The sequence below is a fragment of the Trachinotus anak genome, unplaced genomic scaffold (genome assembly GCF_046630095.1).
Source record: "Trachinotus anak isolate AG129_WGS33_773 ecotype Australia unplaced genomic scaffold, CSIRO_AGI_Tana_v1 ptg000004l, whole genome shotgun sequence".
Taxonomy (NCBI): Eukaryota; Metazoa; Chordata; class Actinopteri; order Carangiformes; family Carangidae; genus Trachinotus; species Trachinotus anak.
In genome coordinates this window covers 21,128,998-21,152,564 of record NW_027273855.1, presented here as the reverse complement: position 1 = coordinate 21,152,564, position 23,567 = coordinate 21,128,998, and the positions used below count along the sequence as shown (strand labels likewise).

Genomic DNA, 23,567 nt, shown 5'->3' with positions numbered 1-23,567 from the left:
GGCTTACTCACTAACTAAATAACAGAACCTGAACCGGTTGTTTACTACTCACACAGGCCTCTCAAAGAAAGTGACAACAACTGTATGTGTCACACATGTATTTATTCACATCCTTGTTCCCGGTGGAAAATATTATATGACGACATCTAACAACATGTAACTACACACTGACTGTACAAATATGTGAGAAAACAAATAACGGGACATGAATATGGTTCTTACGGCAGTGGTCTTCTGTTAATATAAAAAGAAGTTCTTATCAAAAGATCGATGTTCTCACCATGCATTTTTAAAACACAATACGGCACCAACAAGGACAAATGGTTCTATAAACAATATTGACATAATACATTCTGATTCAAAGTTTAAAGAAAGTAAGAAATGGAAATTCATCAAATACACAGTCTGCTCTAATGATGATCAAATCAGTTCTTGTCATGCCACATTTGTGAACATTTCAAGGTTTGTTTTCAATTTAAATGTTGTATTTATGAATATTTTTTTTGTCATATTTTGCTGAGATGAAGATGGTGAAAATCATTTTATTCTATAACCTACTGTTTTGTATAAGGCAGTAGCTAGTTCCTGTTAAAATACATGGGGTCGGGTTTGGTAAAAACGCGTTGCCTCTGTTTTCATCTTTAATACACAATATCGTTTGTGCAACATCTTAAGGTTCCTTGACACATTCTCATCTGCCTGTACAATTCATCCAATCCAAGGCACATGGGAAAGTCATTCAAGAGTGTCATCACTGTGTTCAGAGGTTACTTTAACATGAGGACAGCGTACACCTAGACTCTGCCATTTGCCACTCCTCCAAGATGGAGTCATGGCAGCCAAAAAGTTTGTGTACAGCCTGTGTTTCAACCTCATCCCCTTCATGTGCTGCTGGCCATGGCTTTATTTGTGCCAAAGTTTGGTTTGGTCCTTGTCAGTGAATGCTCATGTAGCTTCTGTCCAGGTGAAATCTGTGAAAAAAGTGATAGAAAAATATGTCAAATCTTCTGCAGTTCAGTACTGTTTGAGATGATGGAACTCATGACTGAACCTTGTGATAAAACTGAGGAATGGAAGTGAAAATGCAATAAACCAAGGAGTCCACATCACTAAGTGAGGATGTACAACATGATTTGAGCTTCATGGACTAAATAGAACCTTCCTACTTTTTAGCCATGCTAGCAGTGTAGCTTTAGGTCCACCACTTTGGTCCAGACAGAAATATCTCAACAACTAATGAACAGATTACCAGAAAATTTGGCTATTCATTGTCCTAGGATGATGAAGTCTGTCAATTTTAGTAACTTTATCTCCATGAGGTAGAAATTTTCATTTTTTAGTGAAATGTTTTAACAACTAATTACCATTTCCATCATTTTTTACATGGACATTAATGTTCCCCTCAGACTGAGTTGTATTAACTCTGGTGATCCTCTGACTTTTGCCATCATCATCAATTAAATTTGTCATTTTTTTGTTATATGACCAAATACCTGCAGAACTAATGACATTCCCAAGCGAATGTTGGAATGTAAAAACTAATGGTGAACATGGTAAACAATACACCTATTAAACCTTAATACGCTAGCGTGCTGATGTTAGCATTTAGTTCAAAGCACTGTTGTGCTTAAGTCCAGCCTCACAGAGCTGCTAGCATGGCTGTAGCATGGCTCTTGTTACTTATGTGGTAAACAGTCTCAGGTATGACCTTGATTTGATGTATGTCATCAAGATAATGCCAAAAACTTTTTGAAAAAATACAAAGATGCTGTGCCTGAAGAAAAAAAAAACAGCAAACCACAGTATGAAAACGTGGATGATTTGATCAAATATTCTATAAAGAACGAGCACAGGGGATGAGGATGAGTGTCAAGATGGAGATGACTGGCAACACGACACAAAGCAGCCCGCTGTGGTTGGTCTCACCCTTAAGTGCTAGAATGGTTGTCTGATGGCTCATCAGTACTAGTGGCCTCAGCGCCAACCACCTCAACTGACTCAGAATTTTTAGGCATTGTGTCAGACACTTTGTTTTCTGGAGAAAATCTGCACACATGAGCATTAATCAGAAGTCAGGACAAGAAGGAGGGTGGGAGGGAAGAAAGAGAGGAGATCCTCATGGTTACATTTTTTTTATGTGCAAAGTAGTTTCAGGTAACACTGGCAGAATGCAATAAAAATATAAAACCTATTTCTTGAATATGCAGAGAAATCTGTCAGATCTGTCATCCAGAGGCAGAACAGCACACAAAGCCTTAAACTCCAAAAAATGCATAAAAGCAAATGCAAGTGACACTGACATTTGTACCTGCCACCGAGCACTGAGCTGAGTCCTAAATATAGCAACCAGCATTTTTATCTGCAGTTCTACTAATAACTCAACTGAAAGAACAATTGTTTGTGACTGGTTCACTTCCTCAGCTTCAGTGTAGAGGTTTAGTGAATACAACACTCACCGGCTGTGTGTGGGACTGCGGTTGTATGGAGTAGAGTGAGCTCCAGGGTGAGGGTACTGAGGTGTGACGGGTGTATCGTACTCTGTCAGGCCAACTGCCAGCTGGTTGCGCCAGTTGCCTGTGCTCTCCACTGAGGACACTGCAAACAAGACAAAAGCAAACACACCCAGCTAATGTTGGAGTGCAACTCAGGAGTAATTGTTGTTATTGGAAACACTGTTAGGTCCAGCTTCACGTCACTATTGCAAAACGAACAATTACCCCTCACATGATATGGCAATACACAAATTAGAATTAGAAACATTTGCCTGTAGTGAGTGCCTATATTGGTATAATTTCATATATTCATACAAAATGTGTATTTATATATTTTTTCTGTATCATACAAAATGAGAAATTATGTCATTACTAACTGGTTTAGGAAATATACTCACAACTTGGAAAATAGGTTAAACATTTTTTTAACATGCAGTGCTGGTGACTTGAATGTAATATTTATGCATGAGAGGCGCAAACTGGGACTAATTTCCTCCCACCCTTACATTCTTGGCACCTTATGAAAGCTTCAGATGCGGGATGTAAAAACCCTTCACTGAATCGCACATAAATAAAACTGTCTTGGGTGTGTTAGCAGCTTTTTAAGGCACGGTGCAGGAAGTCACTGTGAGGGAGAACAACATAACTCAAGTGAACAAATTAGATGTGGAAATGAAATAGCATCCCTGGCAGAATGCATACACATCACCCCGACGGCTGATATATATATATATGTAATAAACAACTGAGAGCAGACTGATATGAAAATATACTCAACACTAGTTTAGACGAAGACAAAACTGATTTGATTAAATTCTTTTCTTTTCCTAATTTTTTCAAACTGCTGAAGGACATTGTCTCACCTGAGGAGAAGGAGGTGGTTCTGCTGGAGTGGCTGAAGGCTGCTGGCATGGTCTGGTAGCCCAGGCTGAGCTGAGAGCCGCTGTCGAAGTCATATCCAGCCAGCATCCCCCTCCCTCCATCCCTGTGGCTCCTGCTCCGGTGATACCAGCCTTTCAGATGCTCCGCCACCAGGGCCTTATGCATGTTCTTGGCCAAGAGCTCATTTCTGGGGCCCTCTCTGTTCCGCGGCGGCCTCACTGTCGCGTAGGGATTCTGGGAAAGAGCATCTGCCCGGTCACTGCTGTAGTGCCTGAATCTGTCATGTCCATGATACCCATTCATTTGGTAGGAAGGGTTGACGTTGTAGTGGCCTTCGACTTCATTCTCATACACATAGGCACCATTAGTATAAGGCTCCATGTCGGAGCAGGGGTAGTCGGTGACGTAGTAGGCACTAGGTGCATAGTGTGCTGAGGCGTCACATGAATAACTACAACCAGAATGGTGCTGGACCAAGTTAGGCATACTCCCAGTATTTCCATACACTTCCACCTTCCTGTGGAGACGATGCATGGTTGAAGTGCGGGAATCCAGGGTGCTGTAGTGGGAGTTGGCTGCTCCACAGTAGTCCAGACTGGACTGACTGGTATAGGAGGAGCAGTCCTCTAACACCTCTGTGCTGTTGCTGCGGTGGGCTTGTGACAAGATAAACACCGGCTTCTCTGAGTCTGTGTCTTTTCTTAGATGAGGTTGTGATTCCAGACTTCCACTGCGATGCCTGAAGCAATGAGGAGACCCCTCCGACCTGGAGAAGAGGCAGAACTTTTAAAACAGTTTCTTAAAAGATCAAAATCAGTAGTAGTATGGTATTTCTGGATTTGTTCGCAGAATATGGGTTAGGGGTGTGTTTGAGAGCTTTGGTCTCAGGTTGGGCAGAAGCAAGGACTAGGTTGCAGTGAAGGTATTATTGAGGCGAAGGAAAGATTTTGGGTTGGCAGTGCTGGGAAAAAGAGATCACACCTGAGCTGGCTGCTGCTGTAGGCATTGCGGGTCATAACCGGGGTGGGAGGCATGCTGCGTGGATCTCTGGGAGGTCTGGGAAGGGTTTTATAGGGACTACTGTGGGTGGAGGAGACCTCTCTTGGATTCTGGTAGTAGTGGGAAGCCTCCTGACCTTCAAAAGCTAATCTAAAAGGGTGTGGCATTGGGAGAGGATCAAAAGAGAAAAAAAAGGGATGAGATTTGAAGAAAGGAATGAGGATGCAAACATGACATGACAAATATTATGGACTCTGCCAAAACATGATATAATTGCTTCGATCCAAGAACACGTAAGCTTTAAATAAAATGAAGAGTTGTGAAACAAGTTATGCTTCTCATTAGATCCCATAGAAACTGTTTCCACACCTGTTATGGTTTTTGTTGTTGTGATTTTCCCTCGGAGATGCCTGTCTATCCAAATCATATTCTGCCCCCAGCGATCGCATTGGACTGAGCTGAGGGGAAACCTGGACTGACCTTGAGCGTGGTCTCTGACTGACGCTGTCTGAGTCATCTGAATACAAAGGCAAAACAGGTTAAAAATGCTGAAACCTACTCTTCTAATACCAGCCATTTCAATAATTATTGCAGAAGGTCAGATGATACTAATGCACCAGAATGTGTGCTATCTGACTCACCATCATCAAGTGGGAGACTAGACAGGGAGCTACAGTCTGAACGGATGAGTTCATCTGGTGGAACAGAAAATAACTCCATGTTTATTGTGAATATAGCTAAATGATTAATGCAGTAACACAGATCAACATGCATCATACCTGCAATGATTACTGAGGCCCGCTGCGTGGGCTTTTTTCCCTTCTTGATTCTGTACTGGTTCATCTCATCCTCTATCTGCTGGAGTTTGTGCATGGCGTCCAAACAGTTTCTTCTCCTCTTCTTCTTGACTGTTTTGCACAATTCTGCCTCATTTGCAAGTTTCTTAGCCGCCTCCACAATCTTTTGCTGCAGGGCAAATCTGCTCTCCAGGTTCCTCAGAAAAGGATCCTGCACGAAACACAAGCAGCGCATCCCCAGAGATAACAATAAGTACCACGCATTCAGCTACACATCAGGAAATCAGGAAATAACCATTATCATCATCTGATTTCCCCATTAATTTAAAATGCATAACAAAATAGATTTAATTAGGTCTTCTTGTCAGGTGGAATTAATTCTTAAATGAGCTGCAGTTGCAATAATATCATATTCTGCTAATTGGCACTTACTGGTGCACTTACTGCAAAGGGGAAAGCTGGCTATATGCTAAATTTTTCTCATTGTAAACAAATCCAATGACAAGATCAAAACCAGACGTGTGTTAGGCTGTCATTCCTTCCCGTCTTCCCTGCTCTCTCTGTGGTTCTCAGCCCCAAGCCCATTTGTTCGTATCGAAAGCCTTTAAAGGGGCTTTTTGTTAGTTTTCCCTGCCGCTGAACGTGGTTTCTCGCCAGGAGCGGGTGGTGGTGACTGAGGCTTGACAAGAGCTTCAGCCACCATTGTCTTTATAATATAAGAGGTTATAATACGCCCCCTGAACAGTACAACGTCTTCAGGAAAGACTGGAGACAACAGCGAGTCACTATGGAAAAGCGATGAAGTGGGCTTATATGGGCCCAGGCTATCTGGTTAGCATGCTAACTTCAGTAGGAGAAAAGACGTGATAGAGACAAGAGTTAACATCGGCGTTGCTTTCCACTGTTGGAGACAGCTTTTGGCGAGTAAAGAAATGAAGTTTGATGCTGAGCTCCTAACACTTCCTCTAGGCTGGTAAGGAAACAGCTTTTAATGCTAACATTGGCTAGGTAGCAATGGCAAAACATACAAACAGCTCTCCTAAAAAAATGGGGTAAGAGTCTATAGTTTTAATTTTTTTTAAAAGGCTAAAACAGCTGGGCACTGTACTTTTTTAGCAAATGTTTCTCAAACAGGAGTAACTAGTTGGCAATTGTTTTCATCTGCTAGCAAGTTAGTATTTGCGCCACCAGAATGGTGTCTGTGGGATTGACTCAAAATTAACTCCAGTGCTCATGTTCATTCAAATGAAGGAAAATGTGTCACCCAGAACAGCGGCTTGACTAATGATATGTTTTTCTTACATTTTGGGTTTTTTGACAACAATACAAATTCTGAATGTCATTAGAATTATCCTTTAAAAACATGAGCCATGTTAACTTTGACACACATAGAACAAATAGTGTTCTGCTGCATTTTGATCTAAGAGCACCACTAAATACAGACCTCATTGTAGGGGAATAGGTCATCTAACTTGAAAGCAGTACCGACTCGCCGTCTGACCTGTGGTGGTCTTTCACCTGAAGAGAGGGGATACTCTTTTGGCAGCTTGCCAGTAAGCTCCTGAAAACACAAAAACAAAAGTCCCCTTGAGAATGAAATGAACTGAAAGAAACAGCAGAAACCATTAATCTACCGACCATGCAGAAAGACAGTTTAATAAAGGGAGTTCAGCAGACTGAATGTGGCTGTTTACAAAAAAAGAAGACTTATATGTGCCTTGCAAAATATAGCACCAGTACAAAGGAAGTGTAATATAAAATGATTTCTCACCGCCTCTCTCATGCAAATCTTTTTCAGTTCTTTTGTTTTCTTGGCCAAAATATCTTGGATCTCCTGCTCTTTTTTTCTCAGCTCGGAGAGTTTTTCTTTCTTCTGTTCTTCGCTCATTTCAGAGTCTGCAGAACCTGAGAAAACAAATATTCTGACTGTTTATATCCTCATATCCAAAAATACCATCAATGTTACTCTTCAACATGTCATTTTTACTTTCTAATTCACAAACATTCATTGTATATATATTACAGCTTAGTCAGAGACACTTATCACAAGTGTGATCTTAAATAATGATTTTGGTCATAAAAACATGATCTTAATGCACACTTGCTGCCTGAACTCAAATAATTAGAACCAACCTGTAGATACCAGGCTCCCATTGCTGGCTGTTATGAAGTTATTCTTCAGGCCTGTGTCGCCCAATCTGTTCATTTTTGCTCCTCCGTGCTCTGTGAGATCAACTGCAATTTCTTCCAAACTCTTTGCTGTTCCTAATTTAGCCTAAAAGAACAAAGAACATTGTGTAAAACAATGATTAGCAGATGAGTAACTCAGCATTTAAAATAACAGGCAGTAACTGATGACTGACACTTACTTTGCTTTGCTTTCTATCCAAGTAGAACTGGTGCTGGCTAATAGCCATGACCCAAATGGTTTTGATCAGAGAATGGCTGGCATACCATGTGTGGATGAGTAGGCCTGTCTGCCCAAAGGTGCGCTTGGTTACTGCTCTCCTGTTGCAGAGAGCACACCACAAAAAGAAATCTGAGTTTAATTACATTTTTTACCGTAATTAATATAAAAGCTGTAGTGACATGAATGATGCTGAAAAGATGAATCAGTCAGAGTCCAAGCAAACGTGAAAACAGAACATTCAACATGTTCAAATACCCACTTTAAGAATCCCACAGATCTCCCGCTGCTCACCTGTGTGGATCATTAACTTCTACAGCAAATTTCTTTTCTCGGAAGTACAAGTTTTCCAGCTGCTTCCACTGGTATAGCTGGAGGTAAACATGGAGCGATAACAATATTTGGTTAGGGAAGCAGACATTACGCCAGGTAGTTCACAACATGATATATACAGAGATAAAAGGTGGTGCATTCCTGGGAAATAATGACTTTAAAATAAGTCCATTTATGCCTTCAGTCCTGGTGAATATTCATACACCATTTCTAAAAATCATATATAATCATGATTGACGTCAAATAAACTATTACATAGCAGTGCAGGTGTTCTGGCTAGTCTGTTTCAACCACAGTCATTAAAGAAAGCCAGAGTGTAACATGCACTGTCATTACAGTCTGGGCTGCCTGGCATGTCAAGTCTGCAATAATGCAGGTGTTAAAGAGAGAAGAAAACCACAAGGGGACATTACACAAAGACTCATCACAGTATAAAACACCTTCCATGGCTCATCATGTCCTGTAACACCCAGGTGCTCACTGACAACAGCCAGATATGAACAGTCTGTTTGGGCAAATGACTCACTGTATGTCTGGACAAGATCCGAATGAGACACAAAGTTGAACAGACAGCACACAGAAAATGATATTACACGTGGACGCTGTGAGGAGTAATTTGTATCACATTCAGTAACAAGTTTGAAGAGGCAAACGTACGCCCAGTTTAAAAGTGATCATTTTACAGATTGATTGCTTTATTTAACGTGTCCTAAAAAAAACACAAAGAACTAAAGCTAAGTCTATCTGCAGTCTGACTTCAAAAGTTAACCACAAGAAGTGTAGCATCCAATCTTACCAGTACAATGGACGGTCACAAGTCCCACAAGTTTGTTAAGTTATTAAATCCTCCCTGGCTTCGCTGTCAACACAAACACATACTTTGTTCTGTCTCCTGTCAGCTTGTCTCCTCAGGTATTCTCAGAACATGCAGGGTGACGCCCAAATCCAGCCCCTCTCCCTTCGACATCACCAGCTCACTCCCTCTGGCTGGCTGCTGCTTGCACAATTTTGACGTGCAGCAGACAAAGATAGATTGCACCATATTCAGTGATTGTAAGGCTTTAACAGGAAGACAGTGCAAGTAAATGAATGTGAATTATTCTGAACTTTCACCTCTCTCTTTTTTTTTTTTTTTTTTGTTTTATTAACTGCATGCCTGCACCTACAGACTGGACAACATAGCTTACACATCGCTCACATGGGTGTTCCTCCTATTGATTCACAAGCTAGAACAACACCAGTGAACAAGAAAAGCAGGTTCAAACTGAATGTATGATTCTCGAGGACTTTATACAAAACTCATAAGCCTCATTAAAGTAAAGTACTGGAGCTCTCTAGACTGAGATTTACCTACAGCTTTTCAAGTCTGGCCTCGTCTCCTGCAGCTGAAGCCCAGCCTTTGTTCAAGTGGAATAGATGATGCATTAATTAGAGCTGGTGAATCAACATGCTATGTGCTACAGCAGCAATCCTCACCCATGCCCTGTGCTATCATGTCCGCAGGCAGATTAGTGAAGCAGAGACACAGCAGCAGCAGGGAATGTTTACCTTTCGAGGTTTTAATTTATCCTGCTGGTCGTACTGGCCGATGCCCTTATAGCTGATTCCAAGCCACCACGGGATCCCTTGTTTATCCTATGAGGAAAGAGCACAGCTTTATATGGCTGACTCCATTTCAGGTGTAACAGCTGTCATTTCCCATTAATCACAGCAGAGGACCAACCTTAACTTCATAATAGTGCACGCCATACGTGGGCAAGGATTCCACTAATGTCAAATACCTAAAACAAAAGCAAATCTGTTATTAAAACCACAGGCCGCTTTCTCAACATCAACATGTGGATTACCTTCGGAGAGTGAAGATATGCCCTGGTAATTTGATATCTTTCCAGAGAATCACTGTGACTCACTGGACTGCAACTGAAGAGGAGCTATTGATTTCTATCAGATGATAAGAAAGGGAATGCCAGAGAGAGGGTCGTGCTAATGGAGGTGAGGGGAAGATAAATGAACTTAAAGCGTAATAACATTCATTGTCTAATTACACAATTTTTTCAATACTTACTGCACAATGGCTTGTCCTCGGGAGAACCCTTTCAGCTGCTTATAATATTCAATTACTCGATCCTCACTGCAATGGCATAGAAGGAAGAGACGCATTGTAAACAGGGGTTTATCAGGTTAGGTCATTCTGTATGCTAACCTGTATTTGTTTACAAAATATCACTGTATCGTAATAATAATAATAATAATAATAATAATAATAAAAAAAATAACATACAAAATAATATCATGTATAATAATATCATGCATATTCTATTGCAATATTATAATATGTGCAATAATAATATTGTTGGTTAAATTATTATAATGGAGTGAAACCTTTAATTTAACCTCAGATCACAACAAAAAAGCAAGAAACAAGAAGAGTGAATGTTTTTCAGGTCAGGGCCACAGGCCTGTAGGACTTACAAGACGCAGTGTAGGGATTTCAGATTTCAAATAAGCATTTCCTGTGAACATACCAGTATGCAAGCGATGGGTGTTCCTTGAGGACTTTGGTGGGAAGAGTTGGTAGCTTCTTCAACTCAGCTCTAGTGTTTTCATCACTGAAACAGAAATAAAAGTTTTGGTAACAGTCTGTAAACTACGTAACTACACTTCCTGGATTTAACCTATAGTAGGTTCACTTAAGGTACTTCTACTTTACTTGGATATACGTTTATCTGACAGCTGGAGTCATTTTGAAGATTACGATTTTATATATAAAACATACGACCGGTTTATAAAAACTGTATGAGCTGTAAATAATAATTACCAAACAGAACATAGGGTAGCTAAAATTATCTCCACTTCAAACATCTGCAACATCACTATGCTCCTTATACATTTATGCACTAGGAACACTAAAGGGACCATTCTGCATAAGGAGTACTTTTATTTTTTAATACTTTAAGTACACCTGGCGTGTAATGCTTATGTACTTTTATTTCAGTTAGAGACTTTTACTCCTAATGAGAGTATTCTTACACTCTAATATTGCTGCACTTTTAAGTAAAGTATCTGAATACTTCTCCCATCACAGTCAGTTAGATTTTGTGTATGTTTTATTTTCCAGTATGAGTATCCTGCTGTTGTTTCAATGCCTTCTTCACACTGCCAGGAATAAAATTCTGATGGGAAAAGACTGAATCCTTCATTTCTTTTTTTCTACATGTAGTCAATTTTAAATATACTGAGTCTAAAGTCTTGATTAATTGCATATAAAATCCCCTCAAGTTGCTTAAATCTCTGCAGAAATACAGGACATGACCTCATTGCCTCCTGTGCATTAGCAGCTACTGTGATTATAAGAATTTACTTAGATGGACGATGATGCCTTTATTCCCAAACCATCTCAGAGACCAGCTGCTGGTTGAAGCCAGGTGGGGACCTGCACAAAGACCTGCAGTATTTCATCAGAACACTACAAGTATTTAATAATAAGGCATCTCTGCTAACTGCAGCTAATAGCTGCTCAATGCAGTGTAAAGGTGTCTCTGCTCTGGCGCTTGGCTTCCATCAGCACTATGAGATTCATTAGTTGCCTGGTGCAAGCTGCTCAGCACTCTGCGTTAAGACCCACATAACACTGCTATTGATTTTTGTTGTCTGCACTGAAACAAGTGATCTATTGAATGTCTTGGCTAAAAGCTAACTATTAGCTGCTGTTAAATACTTCTTACCCAGCTGATAATGTGCTCTTACCTTGTGTAGTCTCCCTTAGCCTCCTGGTGAATAAAGAAGCACATCTTATTAGATTACATGCTTTTAGATGCAACAATTAATGTATGTATATGTGACTATTAAAAGCACTAACCTGCAAAGCATTTGCAGCTAATTTGAAGACGTTCTCACTTTCCACTTCAATAATCCCCTGAGAGACATAATAGAGCAACAGGATAAAAAAATAAATAGGATGCAGAAAATGAGGTCCATTTAGAGAAAGCTTTCTACAGCCAAACATAGAATCTTATCTGTGCTGCCCTACAATAACCCCTCAAAATGAACCCTTGTGTTTTTCTACTTTCTTAGACTGTCTGCTTTGCATTCCAGCTGGCAGAGCGAAAAAACTGTGCCCTGCAGCCACTGTGTGCTGAGCTGAGGTGCTGCAAGGGTCCAGAGACAGTGAATCATCAGGGAACTGCTGAGAAAAGAACACATCTACGGCTATAGATGGATCATTTCTCATTCCTTCAAACCACAGGAAAAAACAAGAGAAAAACACTTACATTGTAGACAGCAGATTTAGCATTCAGGAAGAATAGCTCCACTGTTATGATGTCCTTCAGCTGTGTTATGTTTTCTACATAAAACCTACGATGGATAAAAGCAGAAATTTTGAACAAATTTAGGGTAAAAGTGAGATAACGTTGATGAGCAGTATGAGGTGAGAGTGATGTGCAAAGGCCTGAGAACCACCAGTTGGAGATTTTGATATGTATGTTCAATCAGAAAAGGAATTTATAACAGAACTACCCTGGACATTGCAGACAGTTACTCATTAAATTTCAGGTCAACGACATAGCGCTCCCTGCTGGGGAGTTTGTGCTTGGCATGAGGAGATGAATTATTACCTGACCAGGAAGTTGAGGGCAATGGGCCCGGGCTTCTTCGAAAAGTCATGTTCAAGAACTCTGCGATCCATCTGCAACCACTTACGCTGACCACTGCAACAGCAAACAGACTGACGTGTCAGAAAGCTGCTGTTTGTACACACACACGCACATGTATGGGGATCTGTAAATATTCCGACCACTGAAAAAATAAGCACAACCATTTACATACTTGTCATCGAAAAATGCAAGCCCAAAGAATTCCTTCTCTTTGAGGTTGAAGTGGGAGGAAACCAAGTCGAGGAGTTCGTACGACAGCAGCTTCGGCTGTGAAGGAAGATTTAGATTTAATGGGAAACCGAAATATCAGATAAACATCAAATAATTCAGACAATTTCCTTCCAATGTCTCACGAATAAATGTTTTTTTATGTTGCTTCCTTTCTTCCCAAAAGAAGTCAGACTGAGAGATCAACTATAGGGCAGAGGGGGACAGAAGGGAGGAAGCTCAAGCACTTTCAACAGTGCACATACTCAGGTGCTAAACCCATGTCATGCTGCCTCCTGCTCACTAACTTAACCTGCTGCCCCAGCAAGTTAAGTTTGAGGGAATGTAAGGGAGGAAATAATACCTCCCTACAAACCCCTTTCACAATTATTTTTAATAAAATTTCCATAGAAAACTAACCACAAAAGTTATTCCGTATTAATCTGTATTATATTCTTATCTTTAAACCTGCAATATCTGTTTTTTTGGCCACTCGGGCAAAGATGAAACAAGCTGTGAATACACTGACATATGGAATCCTTTTAAGTTGATTTGGCAAACTTGTTAGCAAACAGTTGCCTGTTCAGTTGAAAGCAACATTATCGTTGATTCAGTTCACCTGCCAAATTTAATTCTAATATTCACCCTGCTTTTAACTCTGCTTTGGTCTCCATCAACTTCTGAGGGAAATATCTGGGTCTTCAGCTGCTTCACCGTGTTCACTAGCTAGTTACTTACTTTGTCTATTTGCTGTTTGGTGCTGAGCAGGTAGTATACAGAGGGTTTTTTGAAAACAGCCACCTGCTGCAAAATAATGAGCTGAAAATCGCTGAAACAGACCATCGAGCTGAGGGGAACTGCAGAGTCAGCTGATAATTCATCAGGTATCTGCGATTCATCACCAGAACCAATGCCTTTCACATTACACATAGGCATTGAATCCATTGTTAGTATAAAAATAGTAATTGTAGCCACTAAGTCAGGAGCATTCATACCTGAACCAGCAGCTCCAGCTTCCTGTCATCCAGCAGCTGCACCTGGCACAGTCTGCCCTCAGTCATCTGCAGGGGGAACGAAAAGAGGAAGTTCAAGGCTTATGACACAGACTGCGAACGATTCATCATCACAAGAGACATAAGGATCTTGTCTTTAAACCATTATTGCAGTACATCTTACCCCAGTTTTCTTATTCTATAATATCAAGAAATGGGAAAATAAAATATAGAGTTGAGACAAAGTCTTTTTTAAACAGTTGCCATATTTACTATCAGCAGGCAAAGGCCTTGGTGGTGAATACAGTGATCCTTTTCATGAAAAAAAAAGCACTGACGTTGTTACTGACAATAAAGCCATTGTCTCAAGGATTTATTGCCATAGCAACCAAAGGAAGGATTTCTTCCATTTCGAATCTTTCACATTTAACTTTCACATTTACTCTTTCAGTCTCTCAATCTTTCCAAAACTTGAATTAACGAACATCCATTGGTGGAATGTAACTAAGTACTTAAGTACAAGTCTGAGGTTCTTAAACTTCACTCAAGTATTTCCATTTCATGTTACTCACAGACTAAGATTTTACACACAAAATGCGTGTTTAAGCGTACAAGTATAGGCCTATATAAGAGGTTCAATTAGCTTTATCTGCACCAGCTACAACTTTAAAATGCTGCTCAGATGTGAACTCAATAACAGTTAATGATATATAATAACAGAACATTCACGGGGGTATTCTTCTGCTTGAGTACTTGATATAATAACATTTGGCTGATAATACTTCTGTACTTTTACTTCAGTGTGATTTTAAAAACAGGGCAGTGTTTCACGATAAACAATAAAACATTTGTGCATCTAGTTCCATCCAGAAAGCAACTGTTTACAGCAGTAAACCACAGCCTCATATCAGATTCAGACTCAACTCTGCACCCATTAAATCCAGTTCTCTAGTACTCGTGCCCACGTGATAAGAAGGAAATCATGTTTGCTTGCTTGTGCGAGATCAATTCAACCACAATGCTCTTAAAAAATGCTTCTTGTGATGTCAGAGTCAGGCTGACCCACTGGGAGACACTAAGAGCACCATGTATTTGATAAATCAAACAGCCCGTAGAAATGACAGATTGGGGTTAACCGGTTTTACAACAAAACCTGCACACAAAAAAACACAAAAAAAAGCACACGGAACACATCCAACAGCCTCCTCATCTGACAGAATGAGGCTGATCGCAACTTCTAACACTTGAAGTGAACTGAGCAGCCGCTGTACCTGGTAAACCTCTCCAGGGAGAGTGCAGGTGTGGATGCATCCCTGACCAGGCTTCATCCTTTAATAAGAGTCTCTTCCCGGATCCAGACCATGAAATTGTTAGCTCCAACTGAGCAGCAACAGACACATCAAGATTAACCAACGACTTCCATCCAGGTTATTGACTGACTGAGCTGCCAGCCCTTTGCTGCGTGCGGTGACAGCTTATAGAGTGTGGCTGGTTCAGCAGCTGACTTAATGAGGGCTGACTGGGTCAGACTCCTGACAGTTTAGAGTTTACAGCCTGTTAATATGAACAATATGGGTCAGACAAGAAACATAAGTGGTTAATATAAGGAGGTTAAGTATGTCTATAATGTCTGCTAATACAGTTTAATTTACTTTGCCCTCATTTCACTAGTGTGCTGTTCTGTGGCTGAATGGGTTTGAATCTGGATATCAGGTTTCTCTTGCTTCCTTTTCCTGTAAATTTTAACTGAGTGATGTTATTTGATTATAGATGCAGGAGAGACTCCCACTAAAGTGACCGAAACAACTCAAAGACACTTTACTTTACACATACTCTGCTTCTCATTGATTCTTTTCTCACACTGCACTAATAAATGATTAAACAAACTGCCCTGCTTCCTGAAAGGGAGCAAGCTCACCCTGTCACTCCTTTAAATTACAGCATCTGTATTATTTTAACGAGCACTTTGTCAATTACAGCCTCTGTATAATGTGTCTTTCTTATCACCACAGCCATATATTTTCTTTCATGATCTAAATTAAAAGTGCACATTCAATGAATCCAATTAATTTGGAGTGAGGCTACTCCTGACAATCACCAAGAGTATTATTACATTGATTGGAGCTCGATTTGGATATGACTGCATCATGGTGGGGGTCACAAAATGTGTTTCTGTAATAAGTTTGACATCTCTCCGAGCTGACATGTACAGTGAGGGCACTGGCCACTAGATGGTGCAGGGACTATTATTTTTCTAATGTGAATAAGAAGTTCATATGGAGAAAATGGCCACTTAAACAAGCACGCACCACTGAGGAATTTTCATCAGCACTTATTAGCTTAGCAGCAGAGAGTCTAATTCAGCTGGGAGAACTCGTGCTTATGCAATATAGATGAAATGAGTGGAAGGAGGAGACGTGATTTTTAGGAATCCACACCATTAATCATCTGAGAGCTATAATCACTACAAGAACTGCTATTTATATCTGAGTGAGGAGGCCAGCAACCCTGACTAACCCTGCAGTGTCTCAGGAGTGACACTGAGGAGAGACGCTTATCAAATGGTCCAGACAAAAAGTGACAAGTGCAGGCTGCGATTTAAAACTGGTGCATAATTACAAAATGCATACTAATGCATTCTGGTAATCATTTCTAACCTTCATTCAGAGCTGGTGCAGCTCATTCCAGAAAAGGAGACAGCGCTGCTTGGTCAACCAAACACAACCTATTCAGCCTCAATAAAGGGCCAGCCATGGACCCTGTGGGGTTAAGACAAGCACTGAACCTTCATGTAAAAAAGAGACAGAGGGAAGACAAGAAAGAACTGTCAGTCTTTGTGTTTGTCTCTCCAGAGACTGGACAGGCGCTGGTTGAGTACTGCGCCACAGGGTGCGGGTTTGGCTCCAGTCTGGAGCCTGAGGTTGGCATATAGACAGCTTGTTATATGTGTGCTACAGTGAAATATCCCAGTAGAGGCTTGGGGAAGGTGCAGATGTGGCCTCTTTGACAAAGAAACAAGGAATAACCATGTTCGTTAAAACAAGACACAACCTGCTACGATGCAAAGATGTAAATCCTCCTGATGATTAGTAGATGTTGTAAAGCACATGAAAATTTAACAGCAAACTAATTTAATTCTTATTTTATAATAGCTCATTAATAGTGAAAGATAATGCCATGTCAAGCATGAAACGTGTACAATAAGCTCACAGGAGAATTTCTCTGTCTCCTGAGTAAACTGTCTGTCAGTGTTTAATACGTCACACTGGTTAAATGTCATGTCCAGACTGCAGCCCGTCTTATCTCAGTTTCCCATTTTCATGCATTATTGATGAAGGCTGGTATCACACACAAGTCAGTTTCGGCTCTGTGCTTACGTGCTCATTTTGAAGACACCCGCTGCATTCGTTAAAACAAGGAAATTATAATAGTCGGAATTCTAATTATAATATAAATAAGATATTCCCAAACTATTTTCATTTACATTTTTGAAAAAATAAGTCCAAATTATTAGAATTCAGTATGACTGGATTTGCCCATAAAGACAAAGACAAGAAGCCCAGAGAAATCAAAATAAAATCCTCCTGTGGTTTCCAGTGGCTGCAAACAGACTACCTAACAGGATGTGACATCCAATACACTGTGATGGGAAACACACAAAGTTCTGTGTTTTGAGTGAATGGGATCTTACAGTTCCTCTGTTAAAACAAAGTGCAATCAGTAGATCCAGTTCTATAGCCGCACCTGATCTGTAGCTTACCTTTGTTACCTGACCCTGACTGGTAACAACAGAGCGACATGAACAGTTAAAGGCGAACTCCACCAATGTTGCACATCAAAGGCTTGTTTGTAGTTGTTGTTTGTTCTTGTTTGTTCTTGGGGAGGACTGATGCATATGGAAACTAGTACTCAGTAGAGTGTATACTTCCACCAAGACCCAATAATCCTACACATTTTTATCTGGATCTGAATCAGATTTTTAATAGCATCTGCACCAAATTTTACAAAGACATATGTATACATTATTTCCTGAAAAATTAACAAACAAGTTAAAAAAAATGTTAAAATTAGAGACATATTGCTGAGAAATGTCCCAAATCTCCCAATCAAGTTACACATATTGATGTTTTAATGGAACTAGTTAGGTGCCAAAATAATAATAAACAAAATGGCCATTGACAAGAACATATGCTTTGTCAGCAAACCCACCAATTCCTGGGTCTGCCCCTTTAACCGAATTGGCACCAAAATTAAATGGGTTCTCCTCTGGCCAGTGCCCCATCTCTCCACCAAGTTTGGTGCAAAGGCAGTACTTTTTGTGCAGCCCTGCTGACAAACAAATCAACAAACAAACAAACCAATAAACACAGGTGAAAACATAACTTCCTTGGCAGAGATAGTAAAAAAATTATATGAACTCTTTATAAACTCTTCTGAATGCAGCTGGAGCAGCACGGAGTCTGAGAAACTGCCTTAAGTGATGTCACTTGAGTCGGTTAAGGCTGAAGACTACGAGTTTGAAAATGGAAAAATCTGAGGGTGTGGACTTGAGGCTAGTGGATCGGGGCTACATTAGCATCTACTAGCATAACACACCCAAACCTCCAACTAAACAGTCAGGGGACGAGTTGCATTGTGGGTAGTGTAGGTGCCAGAAGAATTCATGGCACAACACTGACAGTATCTCTGGTTGTACTGCCTTGTTTATTGTCCATTGTGAGTCTGACAGTTTTATAGGCATACTGTTTTAAATACTAACTGACATATTGACTCAAATACATAATAATTTATCAATTGATCGAATGATATTTCATCATTTTGGCCTCATTAAACCAAGAGGATCTTAGTTCTACTAAAGAAATCCCACTGTCAGGATGCTTCATTTGTATATATATTAACAGTCAAAAAATAAAAGCATAAAGGTAAAACTACACAGAGGAGTCCAGTCACAAAACAAGAAGCAGGCTGGTTACAGAGGCAGTGGGCTGAAGGATACAGCACAGGATTATCTCCTCATCTGATATCTCATCATGACTCATGTTGTCAGCGGTCAAAAGGTATCTGTCTACCATCATCTCTCAAAGAGAGCCAGTCTGGCTGTTTGTGATATCCGGGAAATTCATGAACACAATGAGGCTCAGGATATTATGGACACATTAGAACTTGTGAGAAATATTATTTTTTGATTTTATAACACAGTAGATGTTTGATACAACAAAGGGAGGCTGCATCCCAGGGGAGTGATTTATGGGAATGATGTCATCATGCAGTACAAATTCCTATTCCATCTCTGAAAAGGACGTCCACAGAGGCCATAGGACATTGTGATATATTTTTGCATGGCTGTCCTACAACTGCAAGTAGCAACATGTTCCACAATATTTCATTAGCAGTGGCCAAACCTGCTTCTATTCAAGAGGGAGCCTTAGTGATATGCTCACATTTAAAGTTTCTGTTCCCTCATGTTTTCAAAAGAGCTGCTTCAGTTCACAGAGGTCCAGCTGCTGTTGTAAGAACTGATCTTGAGTGATTGTGACTGTTAGAAAGAGGAAAAGCTATATAACCTTATGGTTATGTTTTCATCACTTTAAATATGAACATTTAAATATGACTGATAGCACTGCTCAGTGGCTGTGAAATCCAGACAAGCCAGTAACAGTATTTGCAGAGAAATCCACAATGTTCAAATGACCCAGACACCGACATAATATTTGTAAAAAAAAAGTTCTGTATTATAGAATATATTCAGTACTCTATTCTAAGCACTTTTCAATCTGACCAAAGTGGTGGACCAGCTGATCAATAGATGGACCAATAGTTCCATCCCTAGAGCCACACTGCTACACCATGACTAAAATATTTCATTACATTCAAGTATTACATAGAGCAGCTGAATACAATTATATCTTAATCACACTTAAAGTAAATTTTGAATGTGTTATATTTCTTGTCTATTACTCTTTCTTGCCTAATTAGGATGGAAATGAAATTTTTAAATAATACTGTGACCCGTAGAGGCTGCATGTTCATTTCCACCTGACAATACAAAAGTGGCAAACGCTATAGTGAATATTTTGCAACTGCTAAAAAAAGCTACAAGTGTAAAGTCTATCCTGACATTAGCCCTAGTGTTGAGGCCAGGTTAGGGGCAAAGGGTTTATAGCTTTGGAAATATGAATGTGCACTAATCTGCCTACTGTGTTGTTATTGCCTTATGTACAAAATGTAGGCTATACTCTGGTCCGATGATAACTCTAGTGCAAAGCTCATTCATTGATTTTCCAAAGTGGACTCATCATCTCAGCACCATGAGTGTCCTCCCTCAGTAAATATATTAGCAATGCATTTATTATAATTTGATATATCTAGTGTAAAAGTGAACATTTTGATTAGATGGTGGTGATGTAATAAAGGTCAGAGGGTCAAGGAAATGATCAGAATCTGGCCAGTATCAGGTGACATATCTTTCTTTGTACTAAAGTATCAAATAGACAGACAGTCGGACACCATCACCTTCCTAATGGAGCAAAACAACTTCAGATTAAACCAAAATGATCCAAAAAGCATATGTTTATATTTTATATTAACCCCTGTGTCCATGACACACGTGTTTGCTTAATGGATCAGTCTCTGTAGACAGATTGATCCGGAGGTAAAACTCTCCACTGTTATTGATCGTAAAGATCACAATATTCAGGTCACAGATATTTTAAAAGCCCCAAACTGCCTAAATGCAGCATCTCAGTGCAGAATTTCAATGTGCTAAAACCACACAACCCGACACAGGACCGATTCAAAACACACAGACTAGTCGGTAAGAAGTAAGCTCTTCTAATTTTGAGAGCTTTGCCACCATTTGCCCTCATTCTTACGCTTTCACAGCTGTCCCCGCTGACAACCCTGATATAACACAAACTGCAGAGTTTCATTACAACAAAAACTGCAGTGACTTTCTGCAGAGCTCAGGGACGAGGCAGTGAGGCACGGACGTGAATGGGTGGAGAAAGTGGAACATGACCAAATTACATGATGTGGACGAAGAATTAGAAGAATCTGCAGCATCTGCAGTCTTATGAAAAAAATCCTCATACAGTGACAGTGCTGTCTGAGATGTCATCAAGACACACTGGGTTTTAAATAAAAGCATATGTCAGGGATCAGCTGGTTTGCTGAAAGTGGTTTTGATTTTAAGGACACCAGCAGATGTAAGAGACAAAGTTCTAACCCCAAATCCTCACCAACATGTTTCGTTGAAGTGATGCAGCTCTGCTATAGGCTTTCACCTTATTATATACATCAGATCTATTCTCTCTGTGCTAAGTGTATGAAGACAAGATTACTGGCCTGTCCAAAAATAGATCTCTCCCTCTCTGTCTTTAGCACATTTCTCACAAAGTCTCAGGAGGCTTTGATTCCTAAATGGAGGGTTGCCAGCTGAGTGCTGAGACATTTCTCAGCAGCTTCAAACAGAATATGAGCATCTCTGTCTTGTGAGACTCTCATACTGACATACAAGTGAGGATGAAAAATGAAAATGAAGAAATACACTGAAGTGTGCTTTTCCTGATTCTGTTTTGAGATGTTTAAACCAAGAAACGTGACTTTAACGACCCCTTTGCCCTTTCAAAGAGTTTGTCAGAAACGCCACAGAAGTTGACTGTGGTGATAAATGACACAGGACATCCTCTCCAACAAAAGAGGAAGAGCGACAAAGTTTCACGCTGGACACGTGTGTCATTCAGACACGACCATCACACCAGCAATTCCTGTTTACAATGCGTGATGCTTTAAATACACCCAGATGTGCGTCTCTTCCTTCAACTCATGAGATAACATCAGCAGGTCAGTGTAGACCTTTGCACGGATCATCCTTGTTTTTCTCAAGAGTAAAAACTGATCCAGAATCTGCCAGAACAATACATTTAAATAAGGAAAAAAAATGCATGAGTTAATGAGGAGGTAACAAAGATGATACCTTGACCGACCTGCACCAAAATTACAATAAAAAGTGTATTGTCCTTGTTAAAGACTAGATATGCTTGACCTATAGGTCACCAAATGTCACTAGAATCATTCCTAAACCACATACAAATACAGTGAATGCTTATACTGCACAAAAGCACTAAAAATGTCCAGTGACAAAGTGATGCCTTGGACAAGTATGATTCACAGTGCTGTGAAGGGGTAAAATGATGATTCATCCAGCGTTTTTAATATTCACCAAGTCACACTTTACTAAATCAGCTATGCTGCAGGATTCACTCAGTCCAGTCAAGCAGCATTTAAGCTACTTTTTAACTTACATGTCACAATACCATCTAACATTTGCTTTATCCACTCCAACCAGCAGTATTGCCCACAGTCTCCTATAATGAGAATTGCCCACCTCAGGGCCAGTTGCCACTACGCCGGGAGAACAATGAATGTGCTACAGTAGCCTTCAGTACTGTACATGGGTGGTTTCCACCTGAGCCCCACGACTAGACAGATGTGTCAAATAAAGCCACACTCCTCCTTGTTTTACCGGCCGCCGCTGAGAGACAAACCCATGCTGTTCTCACTGATGCTCTGTCTCCGGATCACATGCGGGCATGACTCGGTCTACTTTGTCTCCTCTCATCTCGCTCGCTGAGGCGGACTGAACCTGCTCCATCACCTCATACATGGCCTTACCTTCGCACTCCTTTATATCCTTTAGGTTGTGATAAAGTAGAGCCTCCCCTGCATAGTGGTCACCCGCCCCCTCCCTTGTTCAGCTTTCTCCCCGACTGCTTTTGCCAGGGAGGGGAGCCGCCGTGCAGCCGCTGTCCACGTCCATCCTCCGGTAGCCTTCTACTGTAGCGCACACACCCGCCTCGTATTCAGCCACACTCACCACGCCTTCACCCGCCGGCTATTATGTGAACAAGCCCCGCATACCCTCCCTCCCCCCTCCCCCCCTGCCTGCCTGCCTGCCTTGCCTCCCTCCCTCTCATCCAGCAGCTGCTGGCCGGCGTGGCTCACACTGAATCCCCCATAATAATTAAGTGTGATGGCCTGAAGGCTGTGTGCGCTGCATCCCTCACTTTCCTTTAAATGCTCTGTAGGTGCCCTGTCTAGTGTTCGCATCCAGAGGTATGTTTCATTTCATACGATATTATCGCCTATGTATACATTTCTACACACAGACACTGGCTATTTGACGTGTTAGTTTTTATTTGCCTTAAAGCAAAGTCGTTATTCTGATCAGTGAAGGGTTTCTTTAAATCTACAGAACATTTACAATATTCATGTAAGGTCACACTTTGCCTGTTGTACTCAACAGGCTATTCAAATTACAGAGGCTTTGCCTATCATATAACATCGGTTTATTGTATAGCATCTGGATTATCATCAGTTGTTGCCATGACAACAGCCACTTTTCCTGGGGCCCATATTAATATATACTATACTGCCTGCTCAACAAATGTTTACAGCTAACACTAGAAAAATCACATTAACAGTGTCACCATTACACCACTCCAGCATTGTACAGCATTGAATCTCTATACATTTGCAGATCCACACTGTAAAAAAGTAGGTTTTGTTTTGTTTTGTTTTTTGCTTATGTATATTGTATGTCTATATTCATAAATGATCAATTTAGTTAATTATTTTAAAACAACATTTTTCACTAGGTTGTTGGAATATATACATATAACTGTGTTTTTTTCATTACACTTTGGTTAAGGTAGCATAACATGATGTCCTCTCACCTGCCTTGTGTACATCCAGAAAATAATATACCTCAGTATGTTCCTCTGTGTTTCTGTAGCCTGTCTGAA

The 23,567-nt window shown here is 40.4% G+C and overlaps 1 protein-coding gene across 2 annotated transcripts; it reads right to left on the bottom strand.

Moving 5' to 3' along the window:
• Positions 1-83: 83 nt before the first annotated feature.
• On the bottom strand, positions 84-22,637 carry LOC139620893 (FERM domain-containing protein 4B-like). Of its 2 annotated transcripts, XM_071476908.1 has the most exons (24): positions 22,438-22,637; positions 13,768-13,833; positions 12,738-12,832; positions 12,527-12,619; positions 12,182-12,266; positions 11,770-11,826; positions 11,658-11,680; positions 10,436-10,519; positions 9,976-10,041; positions 9,634-9,691; positions 9,459-9,545; positions 7,872-7,948; positions 7,540-7,678; positions 7,304-7,445; positions 6,942-7,075; positions 6,615-6,731; positions 5,153-5,381; positions 5,015-5,068; positions 4,743-4,890; positions 4,356-4,523; positions 3,356-4,140; positions 2,457-2,595; positions 1,927-2,046; positions 84-971 (listed from the first exon to the last, which is right to left on the bottom strand). In XM_071476908.1, exons 2-23 carry the CDS (start codon positions 13,831-13,833, stop codon positions 1,929-1,931), a joined length of 2,964 nt encoding a protein of 987 aa, XP_071333009.1. In that variant the 5' UTR covers positions 22,438-22,637; the 3' UTR covers positions 84-971; positions 1,927-1,928. The 2 variants fall into 2 exon arrangements, with proteins under 2 accessions (XP_071333009.1, XP_071333010.1); XM_071476909.1 differs by lacking the exon at positions 1,927-2,046 and having other exon boundaries at positions 22,438-22,572.
• Between the last annotated feature and the right edge of the window lie 930 nt (positions 22,638-23,567).

What these genes read in the sequence shown, in the direction of transcription:
- LOC139620893 (XM_071476908.1), bottom strand. Translation starts at nt 13,833, where the DNA reads ATGACTGAGGGCAGACTGTGCCAGGTGCAGCTGCTGGATGACAGGAAG. An exon ending in CTAAATCTGCTGTCTACAAT is followed by an intron (nt 11,827 to 12,181) that starts GTAAGTGTTTTT and finishes TATGTCTCTCAG; the next exon opens with GGGATTATTGAAGTGGAAAG. An exon ending in TAGCTGCAAATGCTTTGCAG is followed by an intron (nt 11,681 to 11,769) that starts GTTAGTGCTTTT and finishes TTTATTCACCAG; the next exon opens with GAGGCTAAGGGAGACTACAC.